The sequence below is a fragment of the Pan troglodytes genome, chromosome 15 (assembly GCF_028858775.2).
Source record: "Pan troglodytes isolate AG18354 chromosome 15, NHGRI_mPanTro3-v2.0_pri, whole genome shotgun sequence".
Classification (NCBI taxonomy): domain Eukaryota; kingdom Metazoa; phylum Chordata; class Mammalia; order Primates; family Hominidae; genus Pan; species Pan troglodytes.
The window spans coordinates 100,422,919-100,449,096 of NC_072413.2; the positions used below are offsets into that span (position 1 = coordinate 100,422,919).

A 26,178-nucleotide genomic window follows, 5' to 3' on the forward strand; every position below is an offset into this window, starting at 1 on the left:
CAAAAAATTAGCCGGGTGTGGTGGCGGGTGCCTGTAGTCCCAGCTACTAGGGAGGCTGAGGCAGGAGAATGGCGTGAACCCGGGAGACGGAGCTTGCAGTGAGCGGAGATCACGCCACTGTACTCCAGCCTGGGCGACAGAGGGAGACTCCATCTAAAAGAAGAAAAAAAATACAAAAATTAGCTGGGCGTGGTGGTGCGTGCCTGTAGTCCCAGCTACTCAGGAGGCTGAGGCAGGAGAATCACTTGAACCCGGGAGGCAGAGGTCGCAGTGAGCTGAGATTGTACCACGCTACTGCACTCCAGCCTGACGGAGCGAGACTCTGTCTCAAAAAAAAAAAAAAAAAATGCTCAGAGAAGCTTAACACTGTGCTGTTTATAATTGGAGAACATTTTTGTGCTGGGTTGGACACTTGGCATAAAGTACATGTGGGTCATTTCATTTTTGCTTAATATTCTCAAGGTATGCTCTCTGTGGGTTTTGAAGGTGACTAGACAGATGGAACTTTGTGCAGGGTTCTGCTTGGAAAACCAGATTGGGAAAACCAGCTCTTCCCTAACTAGGAGCGATTGTATACCTTTTCCATGTAGCCCCAGCTCACAGCATTTATCCTTTTTTTTTCTTGTGTATATTTTTATCCCTTGTTCATAGCTTCGGAGATTTGATGTCACTGGTATTCACAAAAATAGCATTACAGCTCTGGCTTGGAGCCCCAATGGAATGAAATTGTTCTCTGGAGATGACAAAGGCAAAATTGTTTATTCTTCTCTGGATCTAGACCAGGTAAAATTATTTTCAGAAATACTGTTGGCTCTTACCTTCTTACATTTGGAAAAACTATATTTATAATTGTATTTTTAGTCAGCTTGTATTCTTGATCATCATCCCTTTATAATCTCAATTGTTATTTGTAACATTTACTTTTATAGACTTATGTTTTATAAGCTCCCACTTCTATGACTAAGGAGTTGGCCTACTGGAACATTCACTTTTTTCATTCCACTGTTGTGTATTACTTCTACTTGGAAAAGAAGCTATTATCGTTCCTACTTCCTTGAAAGGTTAGTAGGAGTGATGCCAAGCACTTCTGAATCCTAACTGTGGACAAGTCAGTGATTTCAATGGATGGAGGACTCTGCCAGCCACCTGGCCTGTGTGAGATGACCTCATGTGACAGGAAGTGGCAGAGGAGGTTAGGTGGCAGTATGGTGAAGATGAAGAAACTGGAGTGCCAAGAGATCCAGGAACTAGTCCAGGGGTGCAGGCTTGCACCTCACAGAGCCTGCTTTCAAACCGTGCTTCTGCTTCGACGCCTGTGCCTTTTCCACTGCACGTATGGCTTGATGATCTGCTGGGTTTTATTTGTTTTGTCATGTGTCTGCAACCAAGCTGAACTCCTTGGTGTCACAGTCCTTTCTTTTTCTTATTTGTAGCCTTCATTCCTAGAGCACTATAGGAATTCAGCAATTTTTTTTTTTTTGAGACAGTCTCGCTCTTGTCGCCCAGGCTGGAGTGCAGTGGCCCAATCTCGGCTTGTTACAACCTCCACCTCCCGGGTTCAAGCGATTCTGCCACCTCAGCCTCGCAAGTAGCTGGGATTACAGGGACCTGCCATCATGCCCGACTAATTTTTGTATTTTTGTAGAGACGGAATTTCACCATGTTGGTCAGGCTGGTCTTGAACTCCTGACCTCAGGTGATCTGCCTGCCTCGGCCTTCCAAAGTGCTGGGATTACAGGCGTGAGCCACCACGCCCGGCCAAGAATTCAGCAATTATTAGCTACATGACTTTCAGTCCCTCTGATCCAAGACTGACCTAGTACAAATATTCTCTAGTAGTAGTTCTCAAGCTTTGTAGTCACAGGATCCCTTTACACTCTTAGAAAGAGGACCCCAAAGCATTTTTGTTCATATGGGTTATCTCTACCGAGTACACCATGTTAGAAGTTACAACTGAGAAATTTAAAAATATACATATTTTTTTGAGATGGAGTCTCGCTCTGTTGCCCAGGCTGGAGTGCAGTGGCGCGATCTCGGCTCACTGCAACCTCTGCCTCCTGGGTTCAAGGGATTCTCATGCCTCAGCCTCCCAAGTAGCTGGGACTACAGGCACCCACCACCACGTCCGACTACTTTTTTGTATTTTTTGTAGAGACAGTGTTTCACCGTTTTAGCCAGGATGGTTTCAATCTCCTGACGCTGTGATCCTCCCACCTCAGCCTCCCAAAGTGCTGGGATTACAGGCGTGAGCCACTGCACCCGGCTGAAATTTAAAAATATTTTACTTTGAAATAATAAATCCATAACATCTGAACATAAGTGACATATTTTGAGAAAATATCTCTATAGCTCTATTTTCAAAACAGGTGAGAAGAGTGAGTGGCATTGATTTATATTTTTACAAATTTCTTTATTATCTGGCTTAATAGAAGATGGCTGGATTCTGCATTCAATCTGTTGCCATACATAGTTTTGATTGAAGTGTATAAAGAAAAACTGGCCTTACACAGACATGTAGTTGGAAATGGGAGGAGTATTTTGATAGCCTTTTCAGATAATTGTGGACATTCTTTAATAATATCCTCATATGACTACCTCATAAAGCAAACGGTAGTTGCTTTAAAGGTTACGGTGACAAATGACAAATGGTAGTTTCTTTAAAGGTTAGTAAAAATGTGGAATCTGAAACCACATGGATGAATTTTTCCTACTCTGTTACATTAAAATCTACTTTACCCATGTTGGATTTTGTAACATTATGTATTGGTCACTTAGAAAATACCATTCACAGAGTGATGCAGATCTTCCAAATGTTGACACTTTTTTTTTTTTTTTTTTTGAGACATGGTCTTAATCCTCTCACCCAGGCTGGTGCACAGTGGTGCAATCACGGCTCACTGCAGCTTTGACTTCCCAGGTTCAGGTGATTCCCCCACCTTGGCCTCCTGAGTAGCTGGGACTACAGGTGCACGCCACCATGCCCAGCTGATTTTTTGTATTTTTATAGAGACAGGGCTTTGCCATGTTGCACAGGCTGGTCTTGAACATCTGGGCTCAAGCAATCTGCTCACCACAGTCTTCCAAAGTTCTTGGATTACAGGTTTGAGCCACTGTGCCAGCTGATAAATTTTCTAATACAATATCAAAAAAATACCTTCATTAACATCAACATCGTTGTAATCGGGAAAGTCTAGCTATAAGGAATCATGTCAAGTTCACAGGGACAGATACAGGTTGTCAGATTGCTAATCTTTGTGTGAGAGCAACAAATATCATTACTTGTTTTCCTTGAAGTGGCAGGCTTTTTTTTTTTTTTGAGAAAATGTCTGCTAAATACCCAAATTTGAATGATTACAGCATTTCAAATAAAAATAGTGTTTTGTGAAAAAAGCAGCTGGCTCAGCTCATAGCTGCAACAGTTGCACAAGTGCTTTCCTTGAGAGAACCACTGAGTGTATTTCAGTGTGCAGCAGAAGGGAGAATACAAAAGTACCTATCCTCTGGCCAGGTGTGGTGGCTCACACCCATAATCCCAGCACTTTGGGAGGCCAAGGCAGGATGATCACTTGAGCCCAGGAGTTTGAGACCAGTCTGGGCAACATGGCAAAACCCCATTTCTACCAAAAAACATATAAAAATTAGCCAGGTATGGTGATGCACACCTGTAATCCCCGCTACTCTGGAGGCTGAGGTTGGAGGATCAGTTGAGCCTTGGAGGTGGAGATTGCAGTGAGCTGAGATTGCACCACTACACTCCAGCCTAGGCCAAGAGCCAGAACCTGTCTCAAAAAAAAGGTTTGCAACATTTTCATGTAATGGAAATTTCTTTATCTTGATTTTGGTGTTGGTTACATGACTATAAATTTGTCAAAATTCATAGAATTGTATACCCAAAAAAGGACGAAATTTACTGTAAGTTTTACCAACAAATCTGATCACTGCCCCCTGCTTCCCTCACAAAATGTCAGTGATGTTACAGCAGTATTTCTGAAATAATTGATGAAACTTTTCATATATATATTGGATTTCATATATATGAAATATACATAGATATCATATATATATATTATATATATATATATTTTTTTTTTTTGAGACAGAGTCTCACTGTGTTGCCCAGGCTGGAGTGCAGCGGTGTGATCTTGGCTCACTGCAACCCTTGCCTCTGGGTTCAAGTGATTCTCCTGCCGCAGCCTCCCAAGTAGCTGGGATTACAGGCATGCGCCACCTCGCCCAGCTAAATTTTGTATTTTTAGTAGAGACGAGGTTTCACCATGTTGGCCAGGCTGGTCTCGATCTCCTGACCTCAAACGATCTACCCACCTTGGCCTACCAAAATATAGGGATTACAAGTGTGAGCCACTGCACCCAGCCTGATGACACTTTTCTGTAAGAGTAACTTATAGAATCAGATTTTTTATACAATGAAATATGCTTTGTGTTAGCAGTCATATGCCTTCTAGAATTTTATTTTGTGTTTATATATAAAATATGTTTTTTTTTTCTTTTTTAAAGACAGAGTCTCACTCTGCTACCTGGGCTAGAGTGCAGTGGTGTGATCACAACTCACTGTAACCTGAACTCCTGGGCTCAAATGATCCTTCTGTCTCAGCCTCCCAAGTAGCAGGGACCACAGGCACGTGCCAACATGCCTGGCTAATAAAAAAAAATTGTTTTGTAGAGACACGATCACACAATGTTGCCCAGGCTGGTCTTGTAAAATATCATTTTATGTTAATAGCATTTTATATATTTAATATCATTTAATTTCTTCTAACCTTCTGTTTTCTATTACCCTTTCAGTTGGCGAGGATATAATGTCCTCAAAGCTGCTTTGAACCCTTTGCGAGGGGAGACTATAATATGAACTTACAGAGCTGATTATTGTCGCAATAATTTTATAGAAGGTTCCATTCCATTGTTTTATAATAGAATAAGCAATACACACAGTGCAACAGATTTCTGTTTAAATCTTTATGGATTCTTCTTTGAACTCTCTGCATGTTTACTGCATCATCCCTGAGCCTGCTATGGTGCACAGTAAAGAATGTATCTACTGAGGACATGTTTTTAAAAATTATGCAGATTTTAAAATGTTTCCTGTCAAACTGGATGCAGCATGAGGGAGACGTTAGTATGGACTCTTTTCCCATCCGTCAGATAATCTCGCTATGGTGGGTTGAGAGTGAATCTGCAGAGAGTGAAAGCATGCGTTAAAGTAAGGTGCAAGCTGACCTAAGCACAGCTAGCGGGAAGGACACTGACTTGTCCTAAGGGAGGTCCATTCTTTAGCCTGGCGCTGATGTGAGGTGTAACCAGACTTTCTCTGCCAGGGGCTCTGTAACTCCCAGCTGGTGTTGGAGGAGCCGTCTTCCATTGTGCAGCTGGATTATAGCCAGAAGGTGCTGCTGGTCTCTACTCTGCAAAGAAGTCTGCTCTTTTACACTGAAGAAAAGTCTGTAAGGCAAATTGGAACACAACCAAGGAAAAGGTAAGTTTCACAAGTTTGCCAGTTTGGCCTAAATGCTGGGCCTTGTTGTAGAAGGTGCTTTAGGGTTTCTTAGGTCTCCTGTTTGCCGGAGACCTCCTGTTTGCAAACCCACAGCACCTCAAAGCCTGGGGTTCCTGGTGGGGCCCTGTGCCTGCCTAGGATTTCTCCTCCCAGAGGCAGACAAGAAGAGTGGGTTCTTCTTGTCGCAGAGCTGTAGGAGCCTGCACGCACAGCCACTCTGCCTCTCAGGGTGCCACGGTCAGCGCGGAGAAGCCTCAGGGGTGGCCTGGTCTATCTGTTCCTTGTGGAGCCACCTCCTCCACACAGCCCTGGTGAGGGGTCAGGGTTGTGGGGCTCACTCGTTATTCAGCACATGTTTACCATGCACCCCTGTGCACTGTGGCAGGCTCAGCAGTGACATGGTAAACACAGCAGATCTGAGCCCTCCGTTGTGGAAATGGAAACACAGATAGAACACTTGTTGACCATTGTGTCAGCTGCTATGGACCAAAATACACAGGATGCTGTGTGAGTTTAGACACACTTTTGTCCAGGTGAAGGGTCAGGGAAGACATCCTGAAGGCATGGGTTCCAGGTTGAGAGATCATTCCTCCTTTGACCAGTGATGTGGAGGAAGGGCAGCGAGAAGTCCACCAGCCATACCAGCCGTGTGGGAAAAGGCAACTGGAACACCTGGGGAACCTGTAATTCATCATCCCACCCTAGCCTGTAAAGCACTCTTGTAGGACTCTGCAGCGAGTTTGCGTGGGGATGGGGTGAGGAGGGGTAGGTAGAGCAGTGGAGCTGACCCCTCCTATGCCAAGGAGGAGGTAGACTGGGGCCAACGTGGGGGTGGGGAGCAGAGGGCGGCATTAGTACAGATCATGCGTTGATGAGTCTACAGTCATGGATTGTCGATTGGCCGATGGGAGCTGGAAGAGTTCCTGTCTTGTGTCTCCCAGGAAAGGGCACTGTTTGCCTGCATAGAATCAGGGGCAGGGCAGCTGATGGTCACGGCATGTGGGGAGGGCTTGAGGCTGGCCCTGTGGAGAGTGACAGCAGGGACTGGGAAACATGGTGAGATTGGCAGGCGTTGATGAAGCCCTGCGGCTGGTGGTGCCGTTGGTGACAGGCCGTCCTGGAGAGTCGGGTGAGGCAGATGGGCGGAGCCAGCCCCTGTGGTCGTAGTCACCGTCCGTTATTCTGTGTTCTGGGCTTTGCGGCAACACACAAGTTTATTCTCTTTTCTGCATGGCAGCCCTCCAGCTGTTAAAAGACACGCTCAAACCTCCCCTTTGACTTCTATTTTCGATGCTGAACACCTTCTTTTTTCTTTTTCTTTTTTGTTTGAGACAGAGTTTTGCTCTTCTTGCCCAGGCTGGAGTGCAGTGGCGTGATCTCGGCTCACTGCAACATCTGCCTCCTGGGTTCAAGCGATTCTCCTGAGTAGCTGAGATTACAGGCATGTGCCATCACACCCGGCTAATTTTGTATTTTTAGTAGAGACAGGGTTTCACCATGTTGGTCAGGCTGGTCTCAAACTCCCAACCTCAGGTGATCCGCCTGCCTTGGCCTCCCAAAGTGCTGGGATTACAGACGTGAGCCACAGCACGCGGCCTGCTGAACACTTTCTTAATCCCATCAACAATCTGGCCTTTTTATATCTGCAGTCTCCCTTTCGGTCCCTGGAGAACTCAGTGGAATTTATGGCCCTGCAGATCTTAGTTCTGCTGCTCTCTCTGCCAGTATCCTACTCCTCTGGCATTTTATCCTGGTTCGTCTGTCAATGTTTTACTGCACTGTCTTGGAAGGAAGGCAGAGTGTAAAGAGAGGCATTGAAAACCAATTACTTTACATGTGGGTCCTATTCCCAACAATCTCTCTTAAAACCTGGCCCTTGGCCGGACGCAGTGGCTCACGCCTGTAATCCCAACACTTTGGGAGGCCAAGGTGGGCGGGTCACTTGAGGTCAGGAGTTCAAGAACAGCCTGGCCAACATGGTGAAACCTCCTCTCTACTAAAAACACAAAAGTTTGCCAGGCAGGGTAGCAGGCGCCTGTAATCCCAGCTACTCAGGAGGCTGAGGCAGGAGAATCGCTTGAACCGGGGAGACAAAGGTTGCAGTGAGCTGAGACTGCACCACCGCACTCCAGCCTGGGTGACAGAGCGAGACTCCATCTCAAAAAAATCAAAAACAAAAAAACAAAAAACAAACCTGGCCCTTTAACCTCTTGTGTGGAGACCCAGGCAGTTTCTGTAAACCTCTCCTAGTGCGTCTGTGCAGTCAAGTCTTTAGGGAACATTGATTGAAAGCGTGCTCTGCACCAGGAACGTTTTAGGATGCAGAAACAAATCAATGTGTCCCCTTCTCAGAAGGAGAGAGATTTTATTGAGCCTTGGGGAAATGAGGGCTAACAGAATAAGAGGAAATGTTTTTAACATCTGTGTCTTAAAGACTTGCTTTCTGCTGTAGACTATTGTGTGCGTCTATCCCTGGAAGCAGTGCTTCCCTCACAACTGTTTAGTGAGCGGAGCTAGGCATGTACACGTGGAGGCGTGACAGCAAGTATGGAGGCATCCAAGGAGACAAGGCCTCTGCCCTCAAACACAATGAGAGAGACTGTCGGTCAGCAGGAGGAGAGTAGAGGCTGTCAGTGCTGTAAAGGAGCGGGCTGGGTGAAGCATTAGGGAGTGCTAGGCATGGGGCAGGAAGTTGCATTTGGATAGGATGGTCAGGAAAGCCTCTACAAGGGCAGTGATCTTTGAGCTGAAGCCTGGGAAGAGCTGCTGAAAGAGCATTCCAGGCTCAGGACACAGCATATGCCAAGACCTCAATTGGGCAAGAGCTTAGATGTTCAAGAAGCCAGAAGTGACTAGGGCAGTGGCTATGGCTGGAGTCCAGGGGAGCCGTGGGGAGGCTGACACGGGAGTCCAGGGGAGCCGTGGGGAGGCTGCCATGGGAGTCCAGGGGAGCTGCGAGAAGGCTGGCACGGGAGTCCAGGGGAGCCTGGCATGGGAGTCCAGGGGAGCCGTGGGGAGGCTGCCACGGGAGTCCAGGGGAGCTGTGGGGAGGCTGGCACGGGAGTCCAGGGGAGCCACGGGGAGGCTGCTGCAGGAGTCCAGGGGAGCCGCAGGGAGGCTGCCTTGGGAGTCCAGGGAAACCATTGACTGAGATGGAGACTGGAGACTGGGGAAGGCTGGGCCGGAGGTCAGGACATCAGGACCTCTGCTGTGGACATAAGGGGTTTGACAGGCCTGTCAGGTGGCCGCGTGGGAGTCGCAGAAGAGAGTTCTGTGGACCGGTCTGGAGCCCAGGGAAGAAGTCTTGACCAGAGGGGAAAATGAGGTCACCAGATGCAGGTGACACTGACACCCTGACATTGGATGAATCCACGCAGGGAATGTCGGTTCATTCAGCGCTGGAGCTTTGCACCAAGCCTCTGCCCTGCTCCAGTACTCCTCATCGGGGGATATCTGTGAACAAGGCAGAACAGATCTCTAATCTCAGGGAGCTGTGTGCAGAGTAGTGAACAGATAAACATGTCAGAGGGTGCAGAGCCAGAGAGGGAGGAGCAGGAGACACAGGTGTCTCTTTAATAGGATGACAGGGAAGGCTCCTCTGAGGAGGTAGCCTGGGCTGATTCCTGAAGCAAAGAGGCAACTAGTGCGAGAAGACCTTAGAGAGAGGCTCTGGAGGCAGAGGGCCCTGCGCACCGAGGATCTGAGCAGCCAGGCTGGCTGTGTGGAGCACGGTGCGGGGAGCCCCCTCCCGTCGGCTTTGTGGGCCCTGCCCATGGGGCTCTTTCAGTCCAGTGCTGTGGCCAGTCACAGAGGGCTGTGGCCAAGCCAGGGAGGTCACTCTGACTGCTGCTTGGAATATACTGGAGGGGGCAGGTGTGGCAGCTCAGCAGGGCCAGCAAGGATTCTGGGTGATCCAAGTAGGAGAAGACAGGATGGGGCGGGGTTGGTGGTGGGACTGCTTCCAAGGCAGAGCTGGCAGATTTGCTGCCACGTTGGTTCTGAGGTGTGAGAGGGATGAGTTGGAGATGATTCCTAGGTCTGTGGTCTATGCAGCTGGGTGAGTGGACATGCCGTGGATTGACGCAGAGAATCCTGGAGGCACGGGGAGAAGGAGGAGATGAAACAGCCTGCTGTGGCCCCGCCATGTCCTCTCCCTGCAGTGGAGAGCTGGCGTGGAGGCGGGCGGCGGGTGTGCCTCTCAGGGAGCTGTGCGCTGGCAGCCACTGGCATGCAGACAGGAGCTCGCCTAGGGAGATTTGGGGAGGCTTGTGTTCTGAAGAGGAAACGGCATCAGGAGAGAACAGGAGTTGGGGGGTCAGAGGAGTCGGAGGCCATATGGAGGGACATAGCAGCTGCTGCGAGACCGGGGGCTGAGGCAGCTTCGACGGGCCTGAGTCTGTAGCATGGAGGCTGTGCACAGCCCTCCTCATCAGCAGGGCCAAGGGATTGGAAGGGCTGAAAGAGGAGTTGACGGCGAGTATGGAGAGCTTTTAGGAGGAGTGTTGTTGTAGAAGAGAACAAAGAAAGAGAAATAGGTGGTGCCCAGTGGGGAACCATGTGGCCTGGTGGGAGTTTTGGGAGAGGGGCCGTGTGGCAGCACATTGGTGTGTGACGCGGGTGCCTGTGGAGGGAACACAGTGCTGGTGGGGACAGAGTGCAGGCAGTGGCCTCAGTTGGGCCCTCTCATGGGCAGCAGTGTAGGGTTGACCAGAAACCGGGACAGAGACTCTCTTCCAGAGAAAGGGCAGGGCACTGAGCACAGGGCAGGTGCAGGCAGGTCAGGAGGCCCAGAGGTAGAAGGCGAGGGGTCCTCTTCCCATCGAGTCCGTGAACCTCTTCAGACTGGATGACGTGTGTTACATCCAGAAAACCTCAGAGGCCCTAGCCTTCTGCAACCGTGGGTTTGCTGTCCTGTGTATTTATGTTGCATTGTTTCATGTGTCAGAGCCCTCTGCAGACCTGTTACTGTGTCCCCTGTGAGTCTAGTACTCAGGGAAGCCCTCCCTGGCAGTAGCACTTTGCCCTGGGGAAGGAGAAGGAGACGCAGCAATCTGTAGGTGTGGCGCCCGCATGTGGGTAAGAGCCAGCAGCCGGTTCTGGAACCCCGCGACTAGCACATCTGTTTGGATGGCCAGTGGGTGTTAGCTGTTGAGATCTCTGGCAGGGCTTCTGTGGATCCTTCTTCTCACTCAGCTTAGACTTTCAGGCTCCCATTTTGGGTGCTGTCAGCTTTGAGCGTATCAGGTCTGTGGCACCATACATTATGCACAAAATCATAAAACACTATTTTATAGCTAGAATTTGTTAGCCAGAACACACTCCTTACATATCAACGTGGTCTATAAAGGGAATTAAAATTTTTTTAGGTAATCAATGAGGTTTTTGGAAATCGTCTCTACCGAAATTAAGAAATTATATTAATTTGTTTATGATTTTAGAATCCTGCAATACTTAGACCTTAAAAGTTGGAGCTTTAGTGTCAAACTCAGAAAGCACCACCAAGTACTGCAGAATCGCACTGCAAGTGGATGGTGGCTGAGTCGGGGGCTTAGGACAATTTGTACCTGGCTCTAGCTGGTTCTTCACAACTTCACTGCCTTTGACCAACCCACTCATCAGACATTTCCGTTCTTTTTCCTTTTTAGAGACAGGGTCTTGCTGTGTCACCAAGGCTGGGGTGCAGTGGTGTGATCACAGCTCACTGCAGCCTTGAACAGCTGGGTTCAGGCGATCCTCCTCCCTCAGCCTCCCGAGTAACTAGGACTACAGGCACGCACCACCATGCCTGGCTAAATTTTTTAATTTGTAGAGATGGAGTCTCTCTAGGTCACCCAGGCTGTTGTCAAACTCCTGGGCTCAAGCAGTCCTCCCTCCTTGGCCTCCAAAAGTGCTGGGATTACAGGTGTGAGCCACCATGCCCAGCTATTCAGCAGTTTTAGAGGCAGCCACTCCCAGGACCTTGCTCAGCAGGGCTCCTTTCCCTTCCTCCAGGGTAAGAGTCCACCTGGTGTTCAGGACCTCGCCTTCTCATGCCCACTCAGATGCACCACCTTGATCTGAGCTCTTTGAGCAGCTCTTTGAGCCTCAGATGGCGCTTCCAGATGCTGATGTGATTGTTCCCACAGGTCAGCACAGTGTTATGAGACAGGCTGAGGACCTCATCTTATTTATTTTTTGTTTTACCCAGAGCATCAAACACGATGTCTTACAGAATGTAGGAATCACTAAATGTTTGTTAACATGAGTGCTTTAGTTACATAAGATGAACCAGTCAAAATGGAAATGACAAGAGATTTTTCAGGGGTCCTACAAATAGAAGGAAAACATTTAAAAATTGGATCGCCAAGAGAAACTGATTGACAGGAAAGGCAGGAGGAAGAGATTATGGGCTCCCTTGCTGGAATTCCCTATTCCAGCTCTATTTAGAGGACCTCTCCAGAACAAACCCACCAAAGGCAGTAATCAGATACGATGCTGTTGATAGAGTTGTCCATAAAAGATCCACGATGTCAAAACACCCTTGGTTCGTGCTAATGATCATTGTTTCAAAGCTGAATTTGATATATAATATCCTCCTTGGACCCTATCCAAAGGGATTTAGTTACTGAGGTGCCAGAGGGACCTAGTGAGATTCTGGTGTGCGAAGAAACCCCGCAAATAACTATCTGTTTGCCTATGTGGTTGGGCCCTGGGGGTGGCCTCTAGGGTTGGGTGTGCTGCTGTGTGCAGGGAGTGTGGGAACAGGCACAGCACAAGTTGGCCGAGGTCTGGTGGGGAAGCAGTGGCACGGAGGCAGCTCTCAACTGTGACCTACCTGTAGCCTCATTCAGGACAGTTGAGCACTTATGGGGACTTAGTGTCACAAGCATTGCTTTTGTGCTGCACGTAAGTAATCTCATTAATTCCTCACTTCAGCCTTTGAGATGGGAGTTACTCTGCCTGGTTTACAGAATGGGAAACGGGTCCAGAAAAGTTCAATAATTGCACGTACCACGTACCCACTAAGTGTCAGGGCTGGACATCGAGCCCAGGCTAGCTCTAAAACCAGTGCTGTTTTTGCTTTTCACAATCTGAGAAGTATTTGGGAGAAGGAATCAGCCAGGCATAGGGCTGAACTGAAATGCTTACATGTGAACTCTGTTAGCATCCTGAGAAATAACGAGAACTCAGATTGCCAGTGGGAGTGTAGATTGGTATAATCACGTTTAAAAAGCTTGAAGTTGTCTTCTAAACTTGAATATGCTCTCAGCAACCCAGCGATTACCCCACAGCCCACCAACTGCATCCTGAGTGTCCGTGACAGACTCTGACACCTGTGGGCTAAGGGGTATGCACAGAAATGCTCACAGCACAATTGCTCAAAATAGCTTTAAAAAATAATAATTGAAATATCCATCAACAAGAAAATGAATAAATGAATTGTGGAATACATTAAGTCCTCGTTTAATGTCATTGATAAGGTTCTTGGAAACTGCGACATTAGCAAAACAACATATAACAAAACCAGTGTTTTTCCCTCACCAATGTTGTTGAAGGAGATGGTGTTATCTGAGGAGCTGCTCTATGTCATTTCGCTTACAGTTGTAGTTTCCAAGAACCTGTGGACGCTGAGTAGGACGTACTGTACCATTCAGCAGTAGAAACGAATTAGTGCGACAGCTTCTTTTTATCAAGAAGGATAAATCTGAGAAACATAGTGTTAAGTGAAAAAAAGCAAAAGAGTACAATTAGCATCATACATTTTAATAAAAATGAAAGATAAACAATACTAAATTATATTGTCTTTAGAGATACATAGATATGTGATTAAACCAACAAAAAAGTGAGGAAATGATAAAGGCAAAATGCAGTCCAGTGGTTCCATCTGGGGCACAAGGGGGCAGGAAGTGTTAGGAGCACAGGAGAACACTGATTGGGTGACTGATGATTTCTTCCCTAAGTTTGGGGATGGGTTCCCAGGTGTACCTTTCCTTGCTAGGCTTCATAACTGCATGGATATATGTACATATACACAGTGGTGCACTGCATAACAACATTTCAGTCTTTGACGGACTGCATGTATGACAGTGGTCGCAGAAGATTATAATGGAGCTGAAAAAATTCCTATCAGGTGGTGTCTTAGTGCCACACATTACGTGTTCTGTTTTTAGATAGACAAACAGTCATCATTATGTTACAGGTGCCTACAGTGTTAAGTACAGTCATATGGAGTACAGGTTTGCAGTCCAGGGGCAATAGGCTAGACTAAGCTTGTCCAACCCACAGCCCAACACAAATTTGTAAACTTTCTTAAAATGAGATTTTTTGGCCAGGCGCGGTGGCTCATGCCTGTAATCCCAGCACTTTGGGAAGCCAAGGCAGGTGGATCACTTGAGGTCAGGAGTTCGAGACCAGCCTGGCCAACATGGTAAAACCCCATCTCTACTAAAAATACACAGGTTAGCTGGGCATGGCGGTTCACACCTATAATCCCAGCTACTTGGGAGGCTGAGGCAGGAGAATCACTTGAACCCAAGAGGCAGAGGTTCCATTGTATTGAGCCCAGATTGCACCATTGCACTCCAGCCTGGACAACAAGAGCAAAACTCTGTCTCAAAAAAAAAGAGGGTTTTTTTTGTGACTATTATTATTATTATTTTTAGCTCATCAGTTATCGTTAGTGTATTTTATGTGTGGCCGAAGACAATTCTTCTTCCAATGTGGCCCAGGGAAGCCAAAAGATTGGACAGCCCTGGGCTAGACTATGTGGGTGTGTAATAGGCTGTGCCATCTAGGTTTGTGTAAGTACGCTCTATGATGTTCACACAACGAAGACATCGCCTAATGACATATTTCTCAAACATCCCCGTCACTAAGTGACCTGTGACTCTATATATAGCATATTCTTTTGTTTGTGTCAGATATTTCATAATTTCAGAAAGAAAAAATATCAAGCTTGGGGGCAGGAAGGGACATTGGTGCCTCTGATGGGTTTAGAGAAATTCTGAAAAGGCAACAATACAGATGGGTTGCTGTGAAGCTCATCCATTCAGGATGTGGAGTGAGCACAGCAATCAGACGTCAGAAGCAACAGAATCAGAGCAGGGAAAGGATGAGCAGACCTGGATTCTTCACCTTCTGCCTCAGTTTCCTCTCCTCCAAAACAGGAGTTGTAATACAGTCATGTGTCACCTAACAACAGGGATATATTCTGAGAAATGCATTGTTAGGTGACATCTTTGTTGTATGAACAGCATTGAGTGTACTGACAAGCGTAGGTGGTAGGTACAGCCTACTTCACACCTGGGCTAAATGGTACAGCATATTGCTCCTGGGCTACAGACCTGCACCACATGTGACTGTACTGAATACTTTAGGCAGCTGTAGCACAACGGTAAGTATTTGTATGTCTAAACATAGAAAAGGTACCATAAAAATATGGTATTATAATCTTATGGGACCACTGTTGTATTTGCGGTCCATCGTTGACTAAAATGGTTTGTTGTTGTTGTTTTTGAAGCAGAGTCTTGCTCTGTCACCCAGGTTGGAGTACAGTAGTGGCACTATCTCAGCTCACTGCAAACTCTGCCTCCCAGGTTCAAGCGATTCTCCTGCCTCAGCCTCCCGAGTAGCTGGGACTACAGGCATGTGCCACCATGCCTGGCTAATTTTTGTATTTTTAGTAGAGGCATGGTTTCACCATGTTGGCCAGGCTAGTCTCAAACTCCTGACCTCAGATGATCCACCGCCTTGGCCTCCCAAAGTGCTGAGATTGCAGGCATGATGCATCCAGCCTGAATACAATGTTGTGTGGTGCGTGACTATATCTGCCACACATGGTTGTTGTAAGGATTAGACATGAGAGTGGGATCAAGTGCCAGGCACAGTGCAGGCTGTGTGAGTACTTAGTGAATGGTTCCCTGTGTGCTAATGGGGCACACACCTGTGAGGGTGTGGTCGGGCCTCTGTTGGTACAGGGATGACAGTGTGGTTTGACAAAAAACAAACAGTAGAAAGGGTGAAAAATCAATTATTGTCTTAGCCAAAAAATTCTTGCTGTACTTAATATTAAGGGTTGACAACTGCATTACTTTAAATCGGTCCATGTCTGTTTTTTGTTCTTTCTTTCTTTCTTTCTTCTAATTTTAGTACTGGGAAATTTGGTGCTTGTTTTATACCAGGACTTTGTAAGCAAAGTGATCTAACCTTGTATGCGTCACGGCCCGGGCTCCGGCTATGGAAGGCTGATGTCCACGGGACTGTTCAAGCCACATTTATCTTAAAAGATGCTTTTGCCGGGGGAGTCAAGCCTTTTGAACTGCACCCGCGTCTGGAATCCCCCAACAGTGGAAGTTGCAGCTTACCTGAGAGGCACCTGGGGCTTGTTTCATGTTTCTTTCAAGAAGGCTGGGTGCTGAGTTGGAATGAATATAGTATCTATCTCCTAGACACAGTCAACCAGGTAAGTGAAGGGACGCCGCCATATCTTCTGTGTCTATAGGCAAGAGAATGTATCTCTATAAACTGTTCTACTCAGGGCCCTCAGAATGCTACCAGGAGCAGTATTGACTTACACTTTACTTTTTCCTTTGGGCCAGTCAAGGAAATCAAATGAAGGTTTGGTAATTTTTATAGATTTGAAAAAAAAAATTTGGTTTTGACATTTAGGTCCAATTTTCTGCCGAGAAATTATGTATGTTTTTTGTATGTAAACACAAAATTAAACTTGTTCTTTTTGTTGTTGTTGTTGTTGTTGTTGTTGTTGTTGTTGTTGAGAAAGAGTCTCGCTCTGTCATCCAGGCTGGAGTGCAGTGGCATGATCTCGGCTCACTGCAACCTCCACCTCCCAGGTTCAAGCGATTCTCCTGCCTCAGCCTCCTGAGTAGCTGGGATTACAGACGCATGCCACCATGCCCGGCTAATTTTTGTATTTTTAGTAGAGACAGGGTTTCACAATGTTGGTCAGGCTGGTCTTGAACTCCTGACCTCGTGATCTGCCCGCCTTGGCCTCCCAAAGTGCTGGGATTACAGGCGTGAGCCACCATGCCTGGTTTTTTTTTTGTTTTGTTTTGTTTTTGAGATGGAGTCCTAGTATGTCACCCAGGCTGGAGTGTAGTGTGCAGTGGTGCAGTCTGGGCTCACTGCAACCTCCACCTCCCGAGTTCAAGCGATTCTCCTGCCTCAGCCTCCCAAGTAGCTGGGATTACAGGTGCGCACCACCACACCTGGCTAATTTTTTTGTATTTTTAGTAGAGACAGGGTTTCACCATGTTGGCCAGGCTGGTCTCGAACTCCTGACTCAGGTGATCCACCTGCCTCGGCCTCCCAAAGTGCTGGGGTTACAGGCGTGAACCGCCGCGCCCGGCTGCCACTTGTTTTTTTTTTGTTTTTTGTTTTTTATTTTCAGTTTTCTTTACTTAGCAATATATCTTGGGCAAATTTCCAACATCATTAAAATCATGGTAGGAAATAATTTCTGCTTAAACCAAGATGATAACAGATTATCATCAGAGACAGATTTAGAAACTTTAAACAAAGCTGTTTAGTTTGTTTCTCCTTGTCTTAAGAGCAGAGCTTTTGCTCTTTTAAAAATAATCTCCCTGCCTCACCCTCCCGACTCCTCACCCCCAGACTCTAGACCAGGCCCTGTCCTGTTCACGTTCTTCCATTCTGAGCTCAGTGGGCCTCTGACAGGCACCTCTTTCTTTTATAAGCAGAGCCTCACTGTAGAAAATAAACGGTTTTCGGCCAGGCGCAGTGGCTCACGCCTGTAATCCCAGCACTTTGGGAGGCCGAGGTAGGTGGATCACCTGAGGTCAGGAGTTCAAGACCAGCCTGGCCAACATGGTGAAACTCTGTCTCTACTAAAAATACAAAAATTAGCCAGGCATGGTGGTGGGCGCCTGTAGTCCTGGCTACTCGTGAGGCTGAGGCAGGAGAATTGCTTGAACCTGGGAGGCGGAGGTTGCAGTGAGCCAAGATCACACCACTGCACTCCAGCCTGGGTGACAGAGCAAGACTTCATTTGAAAAAAAAAAAAGAAAAGGAAGGGTTTTCTTCTTTGGTGTGTGTCAGCAGAACATGAAGTTCATCTTCTCCTCATGGAAGTCTTATGAATTATTATCAGCCGTGCCTGGTAACACTGGTTTGGCAGAAAGAAAACTGGCCCGGGGTGGGGGGCAGAACTAGACTCGACTCTTCTAGCCTGGTTCCGCCTTCAACCAAGAGTCTCTTATCGGCCGGAGCCTGGTTTGTTTTCCTGTAAAATGGGTGGGGGTGGAAGAAGCATCGACTTAGGGGAATCACCAAGGTGCCTTGAGTTTGTTCATTTTATAAGGGATACTCTGAAAGGTATTTTTGCACCCTTTCCTCAGTTACAGAGAACTTCTTTCCCTGGATACCTTTTGAACTTATGTGCACTTATTAATTAGTAGCATCAAGATGCTTTGTAACTGTGCATTGGTTCTTTCATCTGAGCACTTACCCGATGCTTTACCCAGTAGGTATAATTAACTTCATTTTATAGGTAGAGAAATGGAGACGGGACCATCTGGGACAGATGTCACAGTCACCCTCAGAGACTGGACCACCCAGTGGCAGCATGACTGGCAGCTTTCGGAAACAAATGTTATGTTTGCAGCAGTCCATCAGTTATTTAAAATTAGCCCAAAACATAGACTCTCCTTCTACAACAGACTAGTCTCTTTATTTGCACTGTCGACAGCAAAGCAAGGACTTGCTGTAAGTCAGTATGGGCTCAGGATGTCCTGTGTTTTGTTGCCACCCGCTTTCAGATAATGCTGGAGGAACCTCCCCTCCCTTCATGTATTCATTCAAAACCCATGAGTTGCAGTGCACACTGGCCTCTCCTGCAGGAATGCACATAGTAGGGGGACTAGATGTGTCTGCACGTTATTTCAGCCCAGGAATGGGGCGCCAAGCGGAAGTTTGGATGAAGTGCTGCAAGCCCTGAGAGCCCTGGGTGTTGCAGCAGAGGACGAGCTTGTCAGAGGCCGCTTCTCACAGAGGTGGCGTCTGGAGAGAACTGGAACTTCCCCAGCAAACATGGATAGGAAAGGAATTTGAGCAGAAAGAGAAGCACGTGCATTCACCATGGAGGAACAGGGCTGGGACTGGGCTGGCAGGGCCGGTGCACCTGCAGCAGGGACGAGGGCAGGGTGGCACGTGGGTCGGAGATGACCGAGGCCCCACCATGCCAGGGGACCCCTCAGATCCTGCTTACCAATCTGTGAGATGTTACCTAACTTTGGATTGAACTGGAATTTTCAGAAAGTTGCCATAGTAAAGTGCAGTTATCATTTGACTGATTTGGACTCTCACACATGCATTTTTATGCTTTGAGCTGTTACCGTTGTTTAGTTTTGTGATTTTTTTTTTTTTTTGACAGGCCACAATTGCTGGTTTGGAAGGATCCGGTGATATTGTGTCTGTTTCGTGCACAGAAAATGAAATATTTTTCTTGAAAGGAGATAGGAACATTATAAGAATTTCAAGCAGGCCTGAAGGATTAACATCAACAGGTTTGTATTTATTATAAAATGTACCATGTATATGATGGGAAGTACTATACTCTGTTGTTTGTAATTGCAGTTAATAATTGATCAAACTTACCATTGGGCCAGGCACGGTGGCTCACGCCTGTAATCCCAGCACTTTGGGAGGCCGAGGTGGGTAGATTGCTTAAGCTCAGGAGTTTAAGACCAGCCTGGGCAACATGGTAAAACCCTGTCTCTACCAAAAATACAAAAAACGAGCCAGGCGTGGTGGCATGTGCCTGTGGTCTCAAGTACTCGGGAGGCTGAGGTGGGAGGATCGCTTGAGCCTGGGAGGCAAAGGTTGCTGTAAGCTAAGATTGCACCACTGCACTCCAGCCTGGATGACAGAGTGAGACCTCATCTCAAAAACAAAACCAAAAACTTACCATTATTTTGCTAAACTATTGCAACTTTATTTGAACATGGAGGATTTGGAGGGTTTCCTCTGATTCTTTTTTTTTTTTGAGACGGAGTTTCGCTCTTGTTGCTCAAGCTGGAGTGCAATGATGCGATCTCAGCTCACCGCAACCTCTGCCTCCCAGGTTCAAGCTATTCTCCTGCCTCAGCCTCCTGAGTAGCTGGGATTACAGGCATGCACCATTACGCCAGGCTAATTTTGTATTTTTAGTAGAGACAGGGTTTCTCCATGTTGGTCAGGCAGGTCTCAAACTCCCGACCTCAGGCGATCCGCCTGCCTCCGCCTCCCAAAGTGCCGGGATTAAAGGCGTGAGCCACTGTGCCCGGCTGCTCCTCTGATTGTTAAAATAGCGTTTACAGTACATTTCTTGAAAGTCACCTACTTTAAGGCTTACATCAGATAGTCTCACATTTAGTGGAGTTGCTTTCATGGTTGTGGACGATGGGGAGATTGAGAAAGGAGGAAGGAAAAATCAGAGACCACTTTACTGATCCCTGCTCTCCGTCTGAGACAGTATGTGGGATTAATGCTCCAAAAGACATAGATTTGCATAAAGTTTTAGAATATTTAAATCTGTCATCTGGGACATACCGTTTACCCTTAACTCAGTTCTTCCTTGTAGGATTTATTTTTCTCTGTGCTTTTGACATTTTTTGGTAATTCATACAAGCCCAAATTTTAATGAGCAAAGAATCCTAATATGTGTCCTCTTGCGGACATCCACATACTTTATATATTTGGGTTCCTCAGGGAACTTGTTCCTAATGGTGGCAACAACAGCCATGTGGGCCCCATCACCCTCCTCCTCACTACCATTACCTCTGATGTCAGAGAGGGCAAATTGGGGTGAATATTCCAAAACATAATTTGTATAAGAAGTGAATAAGCTCTGACTCTTGAGTTTATGAGCTGGGGGCCCCTCAGACAGTGTCATCAAAGGGGCAGCATGGCTTTCAGGAAGGGTGGTGACTTGGAGCCACCAGGCTAAGCTCTGGACCTCTGCTGCCCAGAGAGCTTTCTGCAGTGATGAAGATGCTCCCATCTGCCCTGTCTGGTAGGCAGTCCCTGTCCATGTGTGGCTGCTGAGTACTTGCAATATAGCAAGTGCAGCTGAGAGATGAATTTTACATTTTGTTTAATTTTAATTTTAATTTTTATTTTTTTTTTGAGACAGAGTCTTGCTCTGTATCCCAGGCTAGAGTGCAGTGGGGCAGTCTCTGGTCACTGCAACCTCCACCTCCTGGGTTCAAATGATTCTCCTGCCTTAGCCTCCCGAATAGCCAGGATTACAGGTGTGCACCACCACACCAGGCTAATATTTTGTATTTTAGTAGAAAGGGGGTTTCACCATGCACCATGTTGCCCAGGCTGGTCTTGAACTCCTGAGCTCAGGCAGTCCTCCCACCTTAGCCTCCCAAAATGATGGGATTACAGGCATGAGCCACTGCGCCCAGCCTAAATTTTGTTCAATTTTGATCAATTTGAATTTCAGTACTTACAAGTAGCTGGTGGCTGCCTATTGGACAGGGAGCTCTAGGCAAGATCTGCCATTAACTTATGTAATCTTCAGCAAGTCGCTTCACAGCAGAGTCCTCCCCTCCAGTCTCCAGTGTACACTTCATTGCCTGCAGTCTGCCCCGAACACATGCCCTCAATAGAATGTGGGTGCTTCAAGGGCAGGAATTCCTGTGTCTTATGGACTGCCGTGTCCCAGCAGCTAGCCCTGTGTCTGGCACACGGAGGATCCTCGATAAAGAGAGGATGGCGAATGGATCAAAGTGGGCTGTGGTCTTGTGTTGAGGGTACTGTAGCCGGAACTGCTCTGGCCTGGTGCCCTGTGGTGTCGTGTTGCAGGAAAGATGAGTCCACTGCAGTGGGAAGCTCACTGGCCCTTGGGCTTGGGGACAGGAGACAGGGACTCACATGCCTGCTCTCACTCTGCGGTCTACTGGCCTTGATGCTGTGTGGTAATGGACTTCTCTGTCTTGAGTTTGTTCTAATGGAAAATTACCTTTCCCTCTTCCAGGAAACTTAATTACAGGTATACATGTATTTTTCAAATGCCCTTTGAGTAATCTTAAAGTATATTCAAGGCAGAGTCTTAGTATGAAGTATAACTAAGCTGTTTTGTTATACACAGGCATCTCTCATTTGTAAATAATTTGTAAATTGAAGCGAGAAATGCTGTATTCTTAGTATTTTTTTACTTTTTTTTTTTTTTTTTTTGAGACAGGTTTCACTCTGTCATGCAGGCTGGAGTGCAGTGGCATGATCTCAGCTCACTGCAACCTCCACCTCCCAGGCTCAAATGATTCTCCCACCTCAGCCTCCCAAGTAGCTGGGACTATGGGCGTGCACCACCACACCCTATTAAATTTTGAGACTCCATCTCAAAAATAAATAAATAAATAAATATAAAAAGACAGCTATGGCAAATTATTTTACTGATTTTAATATATGAGCTTCTTGAAGAACAAAAACTATTTCTTAGACTCTTTTGTGTGATTCTTTTAGTTTTGGTGGATTTTTCTTTTTTTTTTTTTTTTTTTGAGACGGAGTCTTGCTGTGTCGCCCAGGCTGGAGTGCAGTGACGCAATCTCGGCTCACTGCAAGCTTTGCCTCCCAGGTTCACGCCATTCTCCTGCCTCAGCCTCCCGAGTAGCTGGGACCCCCGGCGCCCGCCACCATGCCCGGCTAATTTTTTGTATTTTTAGTAGAGACGGGGTTTCACTGTGTTAGCCAGGATGGTCTTGATCTCCTGACCTTGTGATCCGCCCGCCTCGGCCTCCCAAAGTGCTGGGATTACAGGTGTGAGTCACCGCGCCCATCCTAGTTTTGCTGGTTTCTATGAATTTAGAATCATTCAGTTCTTTAGCTGGCTAGTGCCTCTGTGACAACTGGTATTTAGGGCTAGCAAACGTGGATAAGTGCACATCAGCTCTCTCTTGGATCACCAGTGGTAAAACCAGACTCTTCTTTCTTAGTGAGAGATGGTCTGGAGATGTCTGGATGCTCAGAGCGTGTCCACGTGCAGCAAGCGGAGAAGCTGCCAGGGGCCACAGTTTCTGAGACGAGGCTCAGAGGCTCTTCCATGGCCAGCTCCGTGGCCAGCGAGCCAAGGAGCAGGAGCAGCTCGCTCAACTCCACCGACAGCGGCTCCGGGCTCCTGCCCCCTGGGCTCCAGGCCACCCCTGAGCTGGGCAAGGGCAGCCAGCCCCCGTCACAGAGATTCAACGCCATCAGCTCAGAGGACTTTGACCAGGAGCTTGTCGTGAAGCCTATCAAAGTGAAAAGGAAGAAGAAGAAGAAGAAGACAGGTACCCTCTGTAGCTGGCACACACCCATCTGGGGTTGCAGTCTTTCCAGATTCTCTGGGAGTGCTGCTGCTCACTGAGTGAGCAGTGCTCCATACATCCAAAAGCAGAGAACACATACATTTCTTCCCCAAAGGAGTTTTACTGCAAAATACTTCACATTAATGGAAAATACACACACACACACACACACACACACACACACACACACACACACACACTGTAAGGTCTAAATGATGACAGAACACCTGTGTGTACTCACCACCCTGCTTAAAGGGTCTCAGTTTTGTACTTTTCAATATTTATTTATGTATTTATATTATTTATTTATTTTTTGCGACAGAGTTTCGCTCGTCGCCCAGGCTGGAGTGCAATGGGACGATCTCGGCTCACTGCAACCTCGCTTCCTGAGTTCAAGCGATTCTCCTGCCTCAGCCTCCCGAGTATGCATGCCCAGCAAATTTTGTATTTTTAGTAGATACAGGGTTTCTCCATGTTGGTCAGGCTGGTCTCGAACTCCCAAACTCAGGTGATCTGCCCGCCTCGGCCTCCCAAAGTGCTGGGTTACAGCGTGAGCCACCGCGCCTGGCATAGTTTTCAGTATTTAAAATGTCGGGGCCGGGCGCAGTGGCTCATGCCTGTAATCCCAACACTTTGGGAGGCCGAGGCAGGCGGATCACGAGGTCAAGAGATTGAGACCATCCTGGCCAACATGGTGAAACCCCGTCTCTACTAAAAACACATAAATTAGCTGGGCTTGGTGGCATGTGCCTGTAATCTCAGTCACTCGGGAGGCTGAGGCAGGAGAATCACTTGAACCCGGGAGGCAGAGGATGCAGTGAGCCGAGGTCACGCCACTGCACTCCAGCCTCGCAACAAAGCAAGACTCCGTCTCAAAAAAAAAAAAAAAAAAAAGTGTTGGTTTATCCATGTATACCATTGATTAAACCAGAGATTCTGTGAGCCTGGGTGGAAAGTCGTGGAAACCAGAAGATCTATGCTGGTAAATACTTGGGACATTTTATGTTTAGTGTTGAATATGCTACCAAATATGGGATTTAACATTGAATTTTTTTCTTTTTTTTTTTTCAACTTTTATTTTAAATACAGGGGGTCCATGCGCAGGTTTGTTACATGGGTATACAGCACCCAGGTAGTGAGCACAGTATGCAGTAGGTGGTTTTTGACCCATGCCGCCTCCTCTCCCGCTCTGGAGGTCCACAGTGTCTGTCCTTCCCATGTTTATGTCCATGCGTGCTCAGTGTTTGGCTCCCACTTACAAGTCAGAACATGCTGTTGGTTTTCTGTTCCTGCTGCATTAATTTGCTTAGGATTACGGCCAGCGGTTCCATCCATGTTGCTGTAAAGGACAAGATTTCATTCTTTATTTTTATTTATTTATTTATTGGAGACAGAGTTTCACTGTTGTCACCCAGGCTAGAGTGCAATGGTGCGATCTTGGCTCACTGCAACCTCCGCCTCCCAAGTTCAAGCAATTCTCCTGCCTCAGCCTCCCGAGTAGCTGGGATTACAGGTGCCCACTACCACGCCCAGCTAAGTTTTTGTATTTTTAGTAGAGGCAGGGGTTTACCATGTTGGACAGGCTGGTCTTGAACTCCTGACCTAAGGTGGCCCACCCGCCTCGGCCTCCCAAAGTGCTAGGATGGCTTATGAGTGTGAACCACCGTGCACAGCCCGGATTTCATTCTTTGTTATGGCTGTGTAACACTGAATTTTTCAAACCTTTTACTCCTTGGTTCCTGTTAATCCTCTCTAGCTAAGATGACTGCAACACTGAAGGAAATGTTATTAGATTTCTAAGCATTTTAATAACTATAAGGAATTGGTTTGTGACCCAGGTGAACATCTCAGTTTGTCCCCTGGTTTTTCTTAGCTGCCCTCAAACCCATGGATTTGTTCAGTACTTGCATGCATAGAAAGCATCTCTTTTTTGGGATTATTTGTACTTAAGAGGTTTATTCTTCATTCACCAAATATCCTTTATTTAAAATATTTTTTTCTTGAGCCAAAAATATGTGTGCAAGTTAGTCTCTTACTAATCATATAGAACCGTGCCTTATTTTGAATGTTCTTATTCTGAATTAGAAGGTGGAAGCAGAAGCACCTGTCACAGCTCCCTGGAATCAACACCCTGCTCCGAATTTCCTGGGGGCAGTCCCCAGTCCTTGAACACAGACTTGCTGTCGATGACCTCAAGTGTCCTGGGCAGTAGCGTGGATCAGTTAAGTGCAGAGTCTCCAGACCAGGAAAGCGGCTTCAATGGTGAAGTGAACGGTGTCCCGCAGGAAAATACTGACCCAGAAACGTTTAATGTCCTGGAGGTGTCAGGATCAGTGCCTGATTCTCTGGCTGAGGAAGATGACATTAGAACTGAAATGCCACACTGTCACCATGCACATGGGCGGGAGCTGCTCAATGGAGCGAGGGAAGATGTGGGAGGCAGTGATGTCACAGGACTCGAAGATGAGCCGTGTCCTGCAGACGATGGACCAAATAGCACACAGTTACCCTTCCAAGAACAGGACAGCTCTCCTGGGGCGCATGATGGGGAAGACGTCCAACCCATTGGCCCCCAAAGCACTTTTTGTGAAGTCCCCCTGCTGAACTCACTCACTGTGCCTTCCAGCCTCAGCTGGGCCCCAAGTGCTGAACAGTGGCTGCCTGGGACCAGAGCTGATGAAGGCAGCCCCGTGGAGCCCAGCCAAGAGCAGGACGTCCTAACCAGCATGGAGGCCTCTGGCCACCTCAGCACAAATCTCTGGCATGCTGTCACTGATGATGACACAGGTCAGAAAGAAATACCCATTTCTGAACGTGTCTTGGGGAGTGTGGGAGGACAGCTGACTCTGGTCTCTGCCTTGGCAGCCAGCACTCACAAGCCCTGGCCTGAGCAGCCTCCACGGGATCAGACATTGACGTCCAGTGATGAGGAGGACATCTATGCCCACGGGCTTCCTTCTTCATCCTCAGAGACGAGTGTGACAGAGCTCGGACCTAGTTGCTCCCAGCAGGACCTGAGCCAGCTGGGTGCAGAGGACGCCGGGCTGCTCAAGCCAGATCAGGTATGTGGGTTCGGGTGGTGGGAAAAGTAGCTGAGGCTTCTTTCTTAAGGGTAATAATTGTCAAGACTGATTATTTTCCTTCTCATGGAAAGAAATTCTATTCCTACTGCAAAATCCGTAGGCCAACTCTGTTTTCAAGTCTGGGTTTCAGGGGATTTCCAGCACAGGGACTATGAATGGCTTGAACTACTTCTGACCTGTTCTACCCTGCTCAGTAACCTGCCTCCCCAACCAAGGTAGCGTCTTGCTGTTTCCTCTGACCCCACAAGTGCAGGCTGGTGTAGGCACTTACTGTTAGCCATCGTAGGGCAGGGCT

At 47.3% G+C, this 26,178-nt stretch overlaps 1 protein-coding gene across 4 annotated transcripts in view; it reads left to right on the forward strand.

Annotated features, from left to right (window-relative positions):
- The window catches only part of TECPR2 (tectonin beta-propeller repeat containing 2), a 134,283-nt gene that overhangs the window by 44,314 nt on the left and 63,791 nt on the right, over positions 1 to 26,178 (forward strand). For all 4 annotated transcript variants that reach the window (XM_016926979.4, XM_016926982.4, XM_024348933.3 and 1 more), the window contains exons 4-9: positions 652 to 783; positions 5,334 to 5,491; positions 15,641 to 15,953; positions 18,900 to 19,032; positions 22,450 to 22,782; positions 24,886 to 25,862. In XM_016926979.4, the coding sequence (XP_016782468.3) occupies positions 652 to 783; positions 5,334 to 5,491; positions 15,641 to 15,953; positions 18,900 to 19,032; positions 22,450 to 22,782; positions 24,886 to 25,862 (2,046 nt within the window). The remainder of the gene's footprint in view (positions 1 to 651; positions 784 to 5,333; positions 5,492 to 15,640; positions 15,954 to 18,899; positions 19,033 to 22,449; positions 22,783 to 24,885; positions 25,863 to 26,178) is intronic.